This window comes from Ipomoea nil, unplaced genomic scaffold (genome assembly GCF_001879475.1).
Source record: "Ipomoea nil cultivar Tokyo-kokei standard unplaced genomic scaffold, Asagao_1.1 scaffold2704, whole genome shotgun sequence".
NCBI classification, from domain to species: Eukaryota; Viridiplantae; Streptophyta; class Magnoliopsida; order Solanales; family Convolvulaceae; genus Ipomoea; species Ipomoea nil.
The window spans coordinates 3,551,503-3,569,971 of record NW_017619132.1 but is presented as its reverse complement, the minus strand read 5'-3'; the positions used below and the strand labels follow the sequence as shown (position 1 = coordinate 3,569,971).

The window sequence follows — 18,469 nt, the reverse complement described above, 5'->3', positions numbered from 1 at the left end:
ATCAGTTTTTTTCCATCTCTATGGAATCCAGTTTAGCCTTCTTAACATTAACACCTTCACTGTTGACTTCATCCCCTGCCAATTGAAGAGGTGATGAATTCGTGGTGGATCCCACATTTGTGGTCAAACGAAGCCATGAAAAGAATCACAAAGTAGTACACTAATTGATCATTCCTATAATGTGTGTACTTGTGAGGTTGAGCTACAGCTCTTAATGAATTCATAACCCTATGAGAATGGAAGTGTTTTTAGACACGCCACAGATTCTTGTTTCCTCATCTTGTCCAAATTCAGTTCGTACCAATCACTTAAAGATCCTTGTATTCTTCATCTTCATATTGTTACGTAAAGTGTTGTTACGTTAGTTGTGGAGCAGCAACAAAATATCCAACAACTAAATGTCCTAATCTCGAAGAATGCTGGTCCGGGAAAATAAATTACCGCCTGGTTGATCTGTCTTGGCGTGCCTCCATCAATCTCAACCGAAGGCTGTCGATGTGCATCCTGGCCGGAGAAGTAATCTGACAGGTGTGGTGGTTGGTTTCGACCATACGGCGATTCCCCTCAACCATCCCGAACGACGTCAGCCTCCGCAACCGGCCGGAATCCCTCGGCGACCCCTCGGACCCCAGAATTTCAGGAGGTTGGCGATCGTCAAATTGATTGGGGGGGGGGGGGGAGGATCGTGATGCACTCCTCTCTCCATTCCACCCTCTGATTGGCCATGCACTGCCTCCATCGCCGGAAAAGACTCCACATGCGATGGACGACTCGGAACCCCCGACTCTGCAGCCGGCAGTCGATCTTCAATCCGGTCTCGGCGATCACTCTGTTGAGCCTCCACGACGTCTCCGAGAGTTTGAGAGAGTCCATCGCCAGCCTGGACTGTCGCCGGAACTGCCATAGGCGAGGCTGGATCGCGTCAAATAAGCCATGCAACGTAAGTGTACTGATATACTAGGAAGAAGAAAGCAATATACTGAAAAGACAGAATTGCCCCCTACACTGACGGTCAACAAACTCTTATTGGACGGAAGGACCTTTGGTGGAACACTTTAAAAAGTCAAGTGTCTTTTTTGTCCAAATTAAAAGTTAAGGTCTAATTTTGGAAAATCGCAATAGTCGGAGGACTATTGCTAGAATTAACTCAATTGAACATTTCCTAATCTGCGTCTCTGTTTTTAGTATGCAATCCATCTTATTATATCACCACCATAACGTACCTCTAAAAGAGCCAAGAGCCAATGATAGGGGATCAATACATATAATTAGGTACACTGACTGCATACTTAATGAAGATTGTTTCTCGGCATTAGGGGAGATAATAGACTAATTTTTAATGAAATACCAAGAAATTCTATAGAATGAAAACATCTTCATTATTTAAATCAATGTACTAGTTAGAATGAACTGTCAAACATATCTATTGATCATAATGATCATAAAAGAGTAACTAGGTCTCATATACCTTGCCAACTTGGACCAAATAAATCTATCGATACTCCTGATGCTAGAAGTATAGGAGATCCATCGGTGTAAGAAATAAGAATTATACTAGATCTAGTAAATAAACATTGTCACTCTTGAAAAAACTTGAATAAATTTTGTCCGTTCGTCCAGATGATGAGAAACCCTAGTCAATTCATAGGTGCACCAAACAAACATAATACTAGGGATGCGAGACATTTCGATTAGGGTCGTATTCTATGGTTACGATTCGACCATATATGTCTTTTTCATTTCGTCAAAAATCTATTTTAATTTATAGACGCTTATGACCTCCCCCTCTATGCCTTGCGGTAATGATTCCTCTGGCATTACGGCCTTTACCACAACGATGTTGTCCATAGATCAAATTCTTTCCTCGAGTGGATTTCACTTGACCATTTACGGTTTCATTGCGTGTACTCGGGGTATAAGTTTTGTATAATTGTATCACCATGCTATTAAGTATTTTGATTTTGATTGAAGTTCTTTATCTTTTTAAGAGGTTGAATAGAATAACCCGGTTGAAGCGTAATGATTAGATGTGATCTTCTGGGAAATGTATAGAATCTGGTTACTTAAATATTGTCCTAAACAATTATAAATATGAGAGAGATTTGAGATATTTGTGAAGGTATTATAGTTGTCAAAAATACAATAGCTTTGCAACGTTTGTAATGGATGTAATTATCTTTCATTATTGTATGTCTTTATTGTATCTTGTCTATATATCATTGTACTATGATAAAGATGAATGAACAAGATGATCATCCTGCCTTCTCCTTTTTTCTGTCTATTACTTCTTATCTTTACTTACGTTTTCATTATTTGTTTAAAATAATAATAATAATAATAATAATAATAATAATAATAATAATACAAATAAATTAAAATTGTTGATTAAATTGACCAAAAGACATGAATTATATACGAACACCAAAATTAACATTTTTAATAGTGTAGTAGAAATTACACACACACACACACACACACACACACACACACACACACACACACACACACATATATATATATATATATATATATATATATATATATATATATATATATACTAGTGTTTGACCCGTGCGATGCACGGGATGTAAATTACATATTATTAATTATGTTTATGTTATGTTAAAAATTGGTTGAAGCAATACAGTAAGAATTTGGTATATAATCATTAAGTATATTTGGGAGCTCAACAAAAACCAACTGAAAATGGTATGTTAGAAATAGTATAAAGGTGATGGTAATATAAAAATAATACATTAGAAAATTACAAATTATTGAAAACTTCATGATATACAACATTAGTGGTTGAGGTTGTAGTTGAACTTGAGTCTTTTGCTATCAATATTTTGAGACCGTCTGGATTATTAACCCTAGATGCAGCTACGTACAACTGACCGTGTACAAAAACCGGTTTCTTTAGTACTAAACCTACATGAGTCAACGTTTGGCCTTGACTTTTGTTTATGGTCATCGTATATGAAAGCATCAATGGGAATTGCCTTCGTTGAAACTTGAACGGCAATCTTGGATCCGAGGGTGCCATTGACATTCGGGGGATTAACACTTTTGTACCTTTATTGGGACCAGTCAGAATCTCGCCTTCAATCACATGATCTGCTAGCTTTGTGATTATCAACCGAGTTCCATTGCACAAACCAAGAGAATGGTCAATATTTCTCATTAACATTACTGGTGATCCGATTTTCAAAGTCAGTGTATGATTTGGTAGACCTGAAACCCAAATGCTATTTAGAAACTCTGGTGTGTGTACGTCTCCAAATATACCGTTATCGCCATCTGCTTTGCATACTGCGTCTGAACTATAGTATGACCTACTTTCGGCATTGTGCAACTCAGTCATATAGTCATTAACAGCGTTGACAACGTCGAGCGTCAGTGCTAATATGGCACGACCCAACAGGTGCTCGGGGTCAGTGTTCCCACTTGCAAACATAGGAAATGTACTGTGCACAATTGCTTTAATGTAGTCCCCCTCGGATGATACTAACATGTGCATTGGTATTTCAACATCTGCAAACTCTTTATTCCGGCCACCAAGCTTCCCATCACCGATATTGGCAATCCAGTCAGCAAACTCTTGTAACGCATGTCGGTTTCCACCATTTGGTACCGAGCTGAGCCTGGGGTTTTTAGTCAACCTTAACACTTTGCAACTATCCCATAGGTATGATGAATTGATTGCTGAAGAAACAATGTCTTGCCGTGTAAGCGGTTTACTATTGCCAATGGCGTACTTAGCGAACTTTGGAAAACACCAATAAGCGGTTTACTATTGCCTGCATTCCGGCTAGATTCAATTGGAGACATGTAGGCTGCATTAATGATATTACTATTATCATTCGCTGCAGCGTAAACACATATGTCTATCAAATATCATAAATCGTTCGTTGGAACAATTTTTGACAATAATAACAAATTATACTGTAATTATCCAATAAGAGTTCGTAAATGATGTCACTATTGTACTATATAATAATACCGATAATTTTAAAGCAGTATTGCAAATTTTATATTTAACCATATTATCACATTATTTTTTTCGTAATATGTCATGATAATATTATATAATGATATAATAATAATAATAATAATAATAATAATGCAAATCTTTTTGTATAGCAATGTCTCCATTTTTAGAAATAAGGAAAATGTTATTAATCTTCGTAATAGTTTTATTATTTTTATTACTAATAACCTTTAAATATTAAATTTCAAAAATAATACTAAATAGCCATATTGGAATGCATTTGTTCTTATAATAAGCACATTAATGATGGAGATTAATATTTGGCTAACAATTATTTATAAGAACAATAATAACCAAAATACTAATAATAACAATCATACTAATAATAGAAATCATCAGAAACTTTTAGACTAATAATACTATAACAATTATACTAATAATAATAATAATAATAATAATAATAATAATAATAATAATAATAATAATAATAATACAAAGAATAATAACATTAATAATAATAATAATAATAATAATAATAATAATAATAATTAAAATGGAAATGACAGTGAGATGGGTCTCGATGATGTCGCTTTCCTAATCCCTTGAACGCTCAGTTGTGAGCTCATTTCGTCGGGCAATCAACCTGGTTTCTCTCTCTAAAAATGGAGCTGAGTAAGGGGTTAGGGTTCGATTGGTGAGTCTCGTGTACTCTGTACTATGGATTGACGATGAAGATGATGTTTGTGTGGAGCATCGACTGACAAATAGCTCTCGGCATACTCGAAGTCTGAGTGTTCATAGTACGGTCACAGCCACAAATCGGAGGTTTGATCTGGACTATCAACGCACGGATTCGATCCGGTGAACACTATAGTCGCCGGAGTTCATGGGTACATAGAGATCGGACATTCTTGCCTATAAATGTGTGCGATTCGAGTCGGTGACCATTTTTCAGAATCGGTGGTTCAGCTATTCGATTTGGAAAATAACAACAAAACTGGGTATGTATTTCTAACCTAATTAATCTACGTTGTTCAGATGTATATATAAATAGGGATATTGATACCGTTTATCTATTAAATATGTAGAAGTAATCCGAGTATACAACACATGCATATGAATTTTGCTAACCGTTGAATTTATAGGATGATTTTTAATTTGGAGTCCGAGAAGTTAGAATCCGTTGTTTAATAAGTATATTTTTATTATTATTTTTTTACAGTGTACCCAACTATTTCTTATAATCTCTATCTATATAGGAAGACAGATAGCTATAATAAAGATAGAAGTGTATATAGATTTACCTTGGTTGTTGCTGGGATGCTTCCTCTTCGAACCAATGGTGGTTGTAGATGTAAGTTTCCTCATGTGTTCTTAGGGAGATGTATTGGTTAGAATAAGGAATTGTTTAGGTGGTGTTTAAAACAGGTGTTTAATCTCTCTGTGTTGATTATATAGTTGTAAAGAACTACTCAATTAATATTTGGAGACAACATTGGAAACTGGCCATTATAATGGCTTTTGGAATACTGAAAGGTTTAGTTGTGCTACTTAATGCACAGGGAAGTCCATTAACATAGGTAGATGAATATTATTAGTAATTGCTTTCATACTAAACTGGAATTATCAAATTTGATTGGAATGTAAATAGGTTTCTTATTTAGGTAACATAATATCATAATATATATGTTGTTTTGCAGGTAGACAGTAGTCGGTTCAAGCCCACAAATACTGATGGTTGTGATAGGTTTTATTTGATAAAGATCTGTGTTTGAGACTGTTGTATTTACACATGCTTCGGGGGGCTTAAAGATAAGTTTGTTGTCCATCTACTGTGATTTACAATAAAGATACACACTACTTGCTGATATTCTTTGAGTGTTGATAAATTATCTAATATTAATGATGATTTGATTTGTTTAATTGTAATCCTCCAATTGCAGGTAAGCTGTTACACCTACATTGTATTTATGTCCAATAATTTGTGGATGCTTCATAGATACAAAGTTGGAGTCCAGAATATTGTATTAACAGTTGCTTCGGACGTCTAAAAGATAAGTTTTAATACCTTGTATGGCTCAATCTAATCCCCCCTTCAAATGTTAGTTAAGCAGAATAATTTCCTTACATTGTTCCTAACCAAGTAGTACTTTAAGGCAGTTATTCAGTTAATTCAAAATCCCCCAAATGCAGCTAAACTGCACATCAAAAGGTCTTCAACTAACATTAATTGAGGACACTTGCTTTTCACCAAAATTGTTGTCAACAATTGGTAAGTCCCTAATAAGCTCTAAGATCCTAATTAAGTTGCTGCAAGTCGTATTTTAAATTTAACGGTTGTTGGTTCAACTGCAGGTAAGATGCAACACAATCTATATTGTATAAAAGGTCATTGAGGAGATAATCAACTGTAGATTGTTGTCAACAACTGGTAAGTCCCTTAGTTCTCAATTATGAGTACTTGGAAACACATTTTTACTTTACTTCCCAACAATAGCTTTAGGTCACTGATAGCTGTTACTGTACTTCATTGAAAACTAATGTATTATATAGTTTAATTAATCTAGTGTTGATATTGTGGAGTGATAAGACTATTTTTTATATACACGTGTCCCTTTGTTCTTTTGTTTACTATTATTTGTCCTCTAATATGATTAAGTGATAGAACTTTTTTTTGCTTTTATCACACATTCATCTTTTAAATACTTGAATGCCTGTTAATTTATGACACTTTGCCAAATTGTTGAGAGATCAAATACAGTTGCACTGTATTGCTTTAATCATAATACGGATTTAGTAATAGATTGTTGAGAGACCAAATACACTTGGATTTACAGTTGCAGTGTAGTACTACTAACTTTGGCTGCCTTATATGATCTACTAAATTTAATATTCAGTTTTTATTAGTTTAGTTACATTTCTTTGGATGACAACATGCTTCCATGTGAGTGTATCCAACTGTAGAAGTGACATAATTAACAAAGTATAGACTTAGGGATAACCAATATTTATAAGTTTTACAAATAGTCATTACAATAAAAATAGTCTTATTTAATCATTAAAATTTAGAGCACAAAAAACCTCCAAAAATAAAACTTGTATGTTCCTAATGAGTACCCTACAGTAATGTTCCTTAATCTTACATAATTATAAAGTGTCAGCTGTATTACATGCTAACATAAACCATTTGATGGTCCTTTTGAATGCTGATTTCAGCTACTTCAACTGATTTGTGTGCCATCAGTTTGGTCTTTAGGGATATGCCTGCCATCTGATTGACCTTTTCCCACCATGTCTGCAAGCCTTTGCATTCTTTTACCATGATCTCTGCAATCTTTCTATGCCTGTGCCATAAATTTCTGGAAAAAAAAAATCTGCAATAGGAATATCACAAATCGAGTACGTTTAACATGTTTGGTACTAAACCAACAAAACCATACTGCATATCAAAAGGTTCAGTCCAGCTAATGTTCCCAAAACACAATACTGTCACCAAAAACCATCATTCAAAAAAAAAACCAAAAGAGCACATTGTCAGCCATTTAATTCATTACAAATCTGTTTCTTTCTCAATCTTCACAACACTATCCTTGCTTTTTTTCGAACTTTGTGTGCTGGAAAACTCATCAATTAGCAATCTCTTCACGGTTCCATTCTCAATACTGTTATCTTCGTTCAGTCTCTGTGCAACAACTTGGAGAGGGCTTTCAGCTTCATTTGCTGGGTCTATATCCTACACATCCAAATGGTGAAAATGTAAATGTAAAATACTTAGTTTATAAAGTAATTCTTATAACATGTTTCTGGATCAGCAAGTATACCTCTATATCGCATAGGTCCTCATCCGTAAGCTCCAACTCCAACTTTGATGAGAGGTCCCTGTCCCTAACTTGGATTAGCTCTGGTGCGTGCTTCTCAACAATCTTTGCATCAGTGATGATTCTCATAACAGGGAAAGCATTGAGATAGTTTTGGAACTGTTCCTTACGCACAGCAATTCGAAATAACAGATTCAGTCCGATTAGAGTTTCAAGCTCCTTAGGTAGACCATTTCTTCCCTGCAGGTAATTCAATTAGTTAACAGAGATACAATACTTATGAAAGCTATAGTATATTAATGTTTTTCATTTAGGTGGTCCAAAGAGAATTAACTGTATACTTAGGTAGACCCTTTCATTTGGATCATTATATTAATGTTTTTCATGAGATGACAAAGTTAGTAGTACTAAGCTAACAGTATAGGACATGATGAAATAGTATTAGTACCTTTGTATGGGTATCCTTCAAATCATCTGCACTAATTCCAATTAGATCGAGGCACTCCCTGTCCCATAGAAGAAAAGGAGCATTGCCATCCAAGTCCACAACTCTAACCTTAACTCTGTACCTCAGTGTCCCATCACCCCAATTTCTGTCACATGTACTACACCACAGCCACTTCCCTTTTAGCTTAAGCTTTTTGTTGCAACCCTTGGTTCGACACGAAGCATAGTACCACTCTGGATCATCAATGAACACAATCCTAGCTGCAACCCAGAAATCTCCAAACTGCATTCAACTTTATACAATAAGAGATGCAACTATAATATAATATATAATTCTAAAAATCTTTAGCTAACAGTAATTATTAATCATCATTAGGTTATATAACTAACAAATATCAGTTCTGATTTTGCAGGTTTGGGTTTATTAGAGAGTATATGCTTGCAAAAACCAAAAAACAGAACTGCCACAACAGATGGTGGTCTAAAATTCTTAAATTAGATAAGTAACCAATGTTAGGCTCTATAAGACTTTATCACATTCCACAATTTGTGTTACCATTTATCTAATCCAAAACTAACAAATATCAGTTCTGATTTTGCAGGTTTGGGTTTATTAGTGAGTATATGCTTGCAAAAACCCAAAAACAGAACTGCCACAACAGATGGTGGTCTAAAATTCTTAAATTAGATAAGTAACCAATGTTAGGCTCTATAAGACTTTATCACATTCCACAAATTGTTTTGCTTTATCTGATCCAAAATATGAAATGCAGGCATAAGACTACAGATTGTAGTGCCCAGTGTACTGAGGAGTTCAGCAATTGACATTCAGACAGGATAATTTTTCCAAATGTGAAGATGCCAGCATATATATCTCTTAAAGTAAGTTTAAATTTATGTAAATACTACCTCCTTGTCTCTGTAGATCTCACTGATAGTACGCACTTCCATATCACCAGATAGTGCAACTGAATATGAACTACATTCCTTAAAACTTGATTGCGATATAATACTGCGCATTGGTGTCTGTTCATGACTCGTCCTGTAATATATAAGTAATACAGAACATAAAATAAGAATTAGAGATAAGAATGGAATATAAATGTAACTGATAGTAGTGCAATAATTTTAATTGACTAACCTCTTCCTGAACTCCTCAAAGGGGGGAGATTCTTGGTTGAAAAGCAGCTGTGTTACATCATAGGAGCTACAAATCTTGACATCACCACCTTTTAGAAAATAGTATTAGTACACATTAGGCTATAAAGATGTTTTAAGAAGACTTTTTAAGATGTAATTGATAATATAAGATAGTTACAGAAACAATATGTAATGTACTTACTTTTTAAACACACCCTTGCCCTACAAAACTGTACCAAGACCAACAATGGTTCTTGTGAAGTAGAATTGTAGAATGCCTCAATCTTGCTTACGTGTTCATCCCACAAAGTACACATTAGTTGTATTCCACTACAAATTTTTTGATAATATATTAGAAAAACAACATTAATAAAAAATGATAGAAAGGCAGTGATTTTCAGTAGTACTCGGTGTTTTCAAGAGTGAAGTCAATCAGCCTGGAGTTCTTCCCATTAATTAATTTTTCCTCTGGGCAGTGTATTTCAATAACTCGACCAATAACATCTACAAAACAATGGATTAGATGATATAATAATAGTAAAATTACTAATTATTTGGAAAGGATAGACTGAATGAGAGAACAGATTACCAAATAGGTGTTTCTCATCAAGGCCTTCAGTAGACTTATCTCTTTAAAGGTCTTCAGCCGATATATTTTCATAGGAAACTTCACATGCTTTAAATCCTTAACCATAGTCTGATAGTTAATGTACTTCTGTGGGCTGGTTTTGTATGAGTAAAAGTTTGTGATCACACAAAAAAATTTTATAGCATACACTGAACCTTCTGAAAAACAGCTAAGGTACTTTTCAACATACTCTTTGGGTACATGAGCATGCAAGAAGGAACCCTGTGTATTTGTAAATAACAAAAATAGGACCTGTAAATATATATCTAATCTATGTGTATAGATAACAACAATCATCACTGTAAATGCAAAAAGACTGTATGTAAGGCTCTTTAAAAAACTATTATAGGTAAGCTGGACTGCTTATCTCTATCTACTGTTAAACCTTCCTTACCTCTTCATCATAGAAAACAATTTCTTTTGATCTAATCTTCGATGGATCATTTCTCTCAAGAATCTGATATGCTCGGACCACCCTTAGCCTAAGAGCCTGCCTGGTATTCATCAGAGATATTTGGCTAGCAAGGACAAACATGATATTTGGCTAGCAAGGACAAACATTTTGTGGAAGGGAAGAAGAATCAGAGTATCTCTATCTATGGAAATTTCGAATGTATTGAGTAGCTTTGTATATGGAGTATGTGATGTATATATAAGGTCTGATGACCTTTCGTTATATTTCCTTCGAAATAAACAGCTAGTAAATACCTAGAGAATATGTATGGGTTCGTGGGCTCAATCTCCCATATGTCCCATAGTAAATTCCTAGAGATTATGTATGGATTAAATACATTTTCCAATCCAATTGGATGGGAGAGTGATCAGCCGTAAATATATTTCAAAAAATAGGTTTTATTTAAACTGTAGGTATTATACTCAATAGGAGACCTTTGATTTTTCGAAGCTTTAACAATAAATTATCCGCCTTTGTCAAAACGTCGACGTTCCATTTGGGCGGGATTTTTTTGCTCCCTTTGTTTTGCTTTAATATATATATATATATATATATATATATATATATATATATATATAGTGAGTGTTTTATTGTTGTCGCGGGTTTGGGTTGTGGCCCGCAATTGGTGCCAATTTCATTATATTCTGCAATTAATTAGCCTTAATAGAGAACAAGACATATTAAATGTAAATTCCAATAATTGTATTATTGATGAATGATAGGATAACAACATATATATTATATTTCACCACTCATGGGGTGCTCATCCTTAGCTTTAGCTTTATATACATTCTTCAAAAAGGTTAAACCCCAACCCAAAGGGCCCTTAGCTTTCTATACATAACACCACGTTTGTCTGGCGTCTTCAACTAATTATATACTACTAATTCAAAGTTTGACTCTTAACGTAAGTAAATTAACCTACCTAGTGACTGCCGATTTTCCTTGTCACCCAAATAATGAACTGAATGAAATATAAAGTACAAGACAAATAGAACATTGTACTACTACTAAAAAAAAAAAAAAGAATTTCACCTTTCAACTGCATATATAAAAAACACGACCCCGTGCAGTGCACACTGATCTAAGTTATTGAACCTATCACTTCCCATATAGGGGAGCAACGTGATATCATTGGACTACAAGGTCCTTGGTCGATCTAAGCTATTTATTTACAAACACGTAATTAAGTCTAATTCTAATTAGAGACGGGATTACACAGAGTGATTAAGCTAAGCTTTTTTAGGGGCAGGGGCATCTTTTTTAGGGGCAGGGGCAGGGGCACCTGGGGCAGGGGCACCTTCAGGGGCACCTTTTTTAGAGGCATCACAAATTGCAGGGGAATTTTTGCCGGAGAGTGTTGGCTTCAAGTTATCACATTCCGATATGGCGCTGCCGTTGGTTCCTTTGTATTCCAACTTCACCCCGCTCAGCACTACTTTGTTGCACGGTACTCCGGAGCTGCACAGTAATTTCACTGCCACCTTTGTCGCCGACGTCCCCTTTATCTCCTTGAAGCTAACGTCACTGATCTTTATTTTCGACGGAACGCCGGTCTTGCATTGATTCCAGGGACAGTATTGCTGATCGATCAAGATTGGGTTGCTGACGTTGTCCATCGTCACATCTTCGAAGTGCATGCCGGAGGCGACGCCGTTCGGAGACGCCGGCCACGTCTTGATCCTAACGCCGTTGAGAGTATTGGAGAGTTTGCAGTGCTTCACCGTCACTCCCATCACCGGTTGTTCGTTAGGGTATCTTCCTAAGCTTCCAATACTGATTCCGTGGCCAGGGCCGCACTTCACATTTTCGACAGTCACATTCTGGCAACCGTCCCCGAAGGAGATACAGTCATCGCCGGTTTTAATTTCAGCACCATCGACGGTAACCCCATGGGAACGGCCGATGTGGATTCCGTCGGTGTTGGCGCTATCCCCCGGCGCCTTGATAGTGATTTTGCTCAACGTTAGGTTCTTGGCCTGTATCACATTCATGTGGAAAAACTTGCTGTCCACCGACGTTACTCCTTTCACCACCCCGTTCGTCAACGTACCAAAGTTGAGGTTCTATTTAAAAATATATACATTCATTTGAATTCTTAATGAATAATAAACAAATAAAAGAATAGATTAATAATAAGAGACTCTCGATTGGATCGAGTACTTACAATGGGGAGGTTTTTACAGTTTCCGTTGAAATTCTTGTTACAGTTGTTTATCTTCCAGGCAGCGGAACCCCGACCGTCGAAAGTGCCGCCGGTGACCGTCAAGTCTTTAACCATGCTGAACAAAATCCATCCGTCTTTTGTTTTGAACGCAGTGGGGTCGGTTGGCGCGATAAAAGTGGCGTCTCCCGCATCAAATGTTATGGCACTCTTACAAGGACCTAGAAACCCAATCTGACCCACCATATACTTGCCGGCCGGAACTTTTAGCGTGCTCGACGCCGCCGCTTTGCATACCTCACCCCAAGCTTTCTTAAAAGCCTACTCAAATAAACCACAAAATACAATCAAATCAAACTATATATATATAGAGAGAGAGAGAGATAGTATTGCATGTATGTTTGTACCGGAGCATCATCGCACTTCCCGTCGCCTTTTGCACCGGATTTTTTAACGCTAACTTCAACACCCTGCACTGTTGCTACAAGATATGCCACATAGAAAAAAATCAATGCAGCTTGAATCACCTTGGAACCCATCCTGTTTTTTTTTTTTTTTTTTTTTTTAATGTAATTTTTTTTTTTTTTTAGATTTTTTGTTTTATTGGTTGAAATCCAGATGGGAAACTGAAATGATCGCCCAAAACTGATTTATAAGGTGAGAAGAGAGTGTGCTACCACAAATATGAACATAATTCTAGGAAAATTATGGTGGGTGTGTAAGTGTGTTACAAGTGTTTGGTTCCAATTGGATTTTTCACTCTCAAAGCCTAACTTTGTGGAACTTACAATTGATGTAAATATTATGACACACTTATTCCATGATTTTTATTTTGAATTAATTCCCGAAATGGTCATCCGATGATCTTTTTCTCAAATTAGTCCCTTGACTTTTTCTCTGTCTATTCCTTCATTATTTATGTGTGTGGCATGCAAATCATGTAAATATAATGAACATTTACTACTTGTGATTTACTCCGTATTATATTACTTGTGGCATGCAAAGCTGTGTAATTTATATACATTCAGTGTGCTATTTTTGTGATGCGAACATCAATTTTCATAGCCCGCGACATGTATGTATATACTTTAAATATTAGAGCTTGCATTAAGTAGATGGCTTCTTTTATGTAAAGATGAGAGCAGTCTTACAATTCCGGTGGCTGTGGCTTCGGTGGTCTCCAAAAGTTAAAATTTACTTAAATCATGCTGGTTTGGGTTTGCCTGAAGCAAACAAATTATGAATATGTGGTATGATGGTTTGTCATAAATTGAAAATAGTTTTTTTTTTTAAAGAAATTTTTGCACTTATTTGGTGTTTATTTTCCACATGATTGTTGAGTGAGGTTATTGTTTAATGTGTATGCTTTCCCTATTTGAACATATATGATTGTAAAGACCCAAATCTTTTTAAAATTATAGTATGAGCAATTGGGTCACTTTGGATCTATTATGATAAGTTGTATTTTCTAATCTAGATAGATACGTTAGATAGTTTCCTTTTCACATGACTTTTTTTCTAAAGAACATGTGAAAGGAAATTTCTGAATTATCTGTTGTTTTGGAGATATCGAACTTGATATACTACTGCTTTAAATTCAAATCTTGCTCAATGCATATCGTGGTGATTTCTCCATACACATAGTACGGGGTAGAATCGAACATGAGTTAATTCTAGCAATAGTCCTCCGACTATTGCGATTTTTCAAAATTAGTCCTCGACTTTAATTTTAATTTGGACAAAAAAGACACTTGACATTTTAAAGTGTTCCACCAAAGGTCCTTCCGTTAGGTTTTCGTTTGTTGGCTGTTAATTTAAGGGGTAATTGTGTCTTTTCATTATATTGTGTCTATCAAGTGAAGGGTAGAATGATACATTACTTGGTCTTCTAATTGACTGCTTAAATCCCCAATTGTAACACTTAACTGAACAAATTCTCAGCGATTAACTGATAAACATAGCATATTGGAAATGATAATTCATTACAAATCAATTCTCCAAATTACATAAACAGATAAGATAACCGCCGGGAAAATGAATTACCGCCGTGAGAGAAGAATCAGATAAGATAACTGCCGGGAAAATGAATTACGGCTTCGCATCCCTCGCTTTATGATCACTGAAATCCACCCGCCACTGAGGCAGTCCCACCTCTCTATTGCCCCTTCATCACCACTCTCTCTATCCACAGTCCTTCTCCTCTTCATCTTCAGCCCCGCCTTCCTCCCCTGCTACTCATCAATACCCCCAGACCTTGGATGGATTGGAGAGCAGGCTAGCCGCCGAGTCGTCGACGCTGGGAAACTTCATGGGGCTCTAATCGGATAACGAGTACTCCGTCGAGGTCGGGACGAAGAAGAAGCCGCTCCCGAAGCCGAAGTGGATGAAGGAAGCGATCCATGTAGGAGAGAAGTACACGCAAATTAAGAAGAGGTTGAGGGAGTTGAAGTTCCACACTGAATGAAAGGAAACTTTACCATTTTGACATGAAGGATTGACCTCTCTGAACTGCTGCTTTGTGGCTCTGTTTGGCAGAGCTTATTTAGAAGCTTATAGCTTATTTTCAGTTCCTAATAAGCTATAAGCTCTGTTTGGTAATATTCCCAAAATAAGCTCATAGCTTAAAATAAGAGCTTATTTTTGAACGCTACTTTAAGTAGCGTTTCAAAATAAGCTCCTAGCTTCCTAACTTTTTTTCTTTCTTTATCCTTATTATTTTAAAGAAATGACATAATTTACCATTCCTAATTAAAACCGTTTTCTCTTCTCCTTTATCCGCAGCATTCAACGCAATTATTATTATTATTATTATTATTATTATTATTATTATTATTATTATTATTATTATTATTATTATTATTATTATTATTATTATTATTATTATTATTATTATTATTATTATTATTATTATGAGATTTGCAACAATATTGCTACTATGAGATGTTAGATCATGATTATGCTAATAGTTTTATTTCAAAATGTTAATTTTTTTTAAAGACAAAATGTTAAATTTTAATATGTAAACAAACTAATTTAAATTTTACGAACATGTCCTTTTTAGTCTTTTTACATTTATCAGCTTATCAAAAAGCTATTTTTACCAAATACTTTCAATCATAACAGCTAGCTTAACAGCTCTTCAGTTTTCAGCTCCGAGTTTATAGCTTTTCAGCTTTCACCTCCTAGCTTATAGCTTTTCAGCTAGGTTTGCCAAACAGAGCCTGTCTGTTGTGGAGTTGGTGACGAGTTCATACCAGTGAAAATGCACTGCCAATCCTATTGACCCCGTTGTTGTAGCTTATCCCATGCGGTTTTGAACAACAGTTTGGTGGCCACATCCCCCAACGATAAGCACAAATGATCCTCATATTGGACTCGTTGAAGGGATTCTAACCAATTGAAACTATGAAGAATGGCAGCAGGAGTGAAGAGTAATGGGTCTAATGCTTCCTCTTAATTAATCTAAGTATTAAAAAAATGCTTTAACATTAATGTGTGTGGTTATTTAAATGAGTATTAGCAGTGCATCATGCATCTTTAAATTCCATCATTATATTGCATTGCAATAATATTACTGCATGCATGCATTAATTATGATGTTATAAATAGATGCTCAACTCAGTACATGTACATATAACATATGAAGTATGACTGAGTACATAACTTATTAAGAAGTATTAATTTCTTGGGTTTAGAATTTTAATACTACGTATTAATATATGGTGTCCCTTGCTTAAAAATAAAAATAATAATAATAATAATAATAATAATAATAATAATAATAATAATGCATTCAAAAAAAAATAATGTATATATGCATATGTATACATTGCATGGATAGATTACATTGGGACTCACCTAAGTTGATTATTAGCTCTCTTGGTTTCGAGCAAATTGGGTTTTCGATTCAAGATCTATTGTTCAAAGCCAGATTCTTTATTTTGCTGAAAAGCCAAGTAATTGTGGTTGAAAATTATTCTTGAGCAAATACTAGTTTGAATATATTTTGCATATCAGATTAATTTCTTTCAAGAATATTATGCGTTGCTCAATTTGAAGTAGCATGCAAACAATATTATTTTTGTGACTTAATGCCAATGAGCATTTATTATTGTCTAACATCTTAATTGAGTCATCTTGAAGATTTATAAAGGGAAACTTTAGTGGTTTGAAGTAACCAATTTGGTTAAAATATATTCCACTATTGATGTGTATTAATCAATAGTTTGCATAGCTTAGTCTACTAAGGAGCCAATGTTGGGCACCAAAGACTAATCTAGGTAAGTGATCAAGTACATTATTTGAGAAAAAGTATTTGTAAGTGCTGAATTGTGGGGTGAATTAATTCTTTCTTAAAAGTGTTTCTATGGTACCGACAATAATGCTAAAATAGAATATTTCATGTTGAACATGAAAATCTTAAGGGAATTATTTGTGAGGAAATAAAGTACTCGCCCAAGTGTACATAAGTTTGATCGAGAGGATCAACTTACTTTAATAAAGAGGATCAACTTACTTTAATAGAGAGGACTAATTATGAGGCTAATTAGTCGTTGAATTGTTAATGGAATGGCTCAAAGCCCAAGAGGTGATGAATTCGTGGTGGATCCCACTTTTGTGGTCAAACGAAGCCATGAAAAGAATCACAAAGTAGTACACTAATTGATCATTCCTATAATGTGTGTACTTGTGAGGTTGAGCTACAGCTCTTAATGAATTCATAACCCTATGAGAATGGAAGTGTTTTTAGACACGCCACAGATTCTTGTTTCCTCATCTTGTCCAAATTCAGTTCGTACAAATCACTTGCAGATCCTTGTGTTCATCATCTTCATATTGTTACGTAAAGTGTTGTTACGTTAGTTGTGGAGCAGCAACAAAATATCCAACAGCTAAATGTCCTAATCTCGGAGAATGCTGGTCCGGGAAAATAAATTACCGCCTGGTTGATCTGTCTTGGCGTGCCTCCATCAATCTCAGCCGAAGGCTGTCGATGTGCATCCGGGCCGGAGAAGTAATCTGACAGGTGTGGTGGTTGGTTTCGACCATACGGCGATTCCCCTCACCATCCCGAACGACGTCAGCATCCGCAACCGGCCGGAATCCCTCGGCGATCCCTCGGACCCCAGAATTTCAGGAGGTTGGCGATCGTCAAATTGATTGGGGGGGAAAGGATCGTGATGCACTCCCCTCTCCATTTCCGCCCTCTGATTGGCCATGCACTGCCACCATCGCCGGAAAAGACTCCACATGCGACGGACGACTCGGAACCCCCGACTTCGCAGCCGGCAGTCGATCTTCAATCTGGTCTCGGCGATCACTCTGTTGAGCCTCCACGACGTCTCCGAGAGTTTGAGAGAGTCCATCGCCAGCCTGGACTGCTGCCGGAACTGCCATAGGCGAAGCTGGATCGCGTCAAATAAGCCAAGCAACGTAAGTGTACTGATATACTAGGAAGAAGAAAACAATAATATACTGAAAAGACAGAATTGCCCCCTACACTAACGGTCAACAAACTCTTATTGGACGGAAGGACCTTTGGTGGAACACTTTAAAAAGTCAAGTGTCTTTTTTGTCCAAATTAAAAGTTAAGGACTAATTTTGGAAAATCGCAATAGTCGGAGGACTATTGGTGGAATTAACTCAATTGAACATTTCCTAATCTGCGTCTCTATTCTTAGTATGCAGTCCATCTTATTATATCACCACCATAGCGTACCTCTAAAAGAGCCAAGAGCCCATGATAGGGGATCAATACATATAATTAGGTACACTGACTGCATACTTAATGAAGATTGTTTTTCGGTATTAGGGGAGATAATAGACTAAT

The 18,469-nt window shown here is 35.9% G+C and overlaps 1 protein-coding gene and 1 long non-coding RNA gene across 2 annotated transcripts; both read right to left on the bottom strand.

Moving 5' to 3' along the window:
* Nucleotides 1–938: 938 nt before the first annotated feature.
* On the bottom strand, nt 939–18,363 carry LOC109155599. The gene is made up of 3 exons (XR_002049920.1): nt 18,293–18,363; nt 8,079–8,082; nt 939–949 (listed from the first exon to the last, which is right to left on the bottom strand). It is a non-coding gene; the product is annotated as an uncharacterized LOC109155599 (long non-coding RNA).
* Nucleotides 11,439–13,217, bottom strand: LOC109155598 (exopolygalacturonase-like). Its single transcript, XM_019303214.1, has 3 exons — nt 13,047–13,217; nt 12,643–12,960; nt 11,439–12,541 (listed from the first exon to the last, which is right to left on the bottom strand). The coding sequence occupies exons 1-3, from the start codon at nt 13,176–13,178 to the stop codon at nt 11,708–11,710; spliced, it is 1,284 nt and encodes a 427-aa protein (XP_019158759.1). The 5' UTR covers nt 13,179–13,217; the 3' UTR covers nt 11,439–11,707.
* Nucleotides 18,364–18,469: the final 106 nt, after the last annotated feature.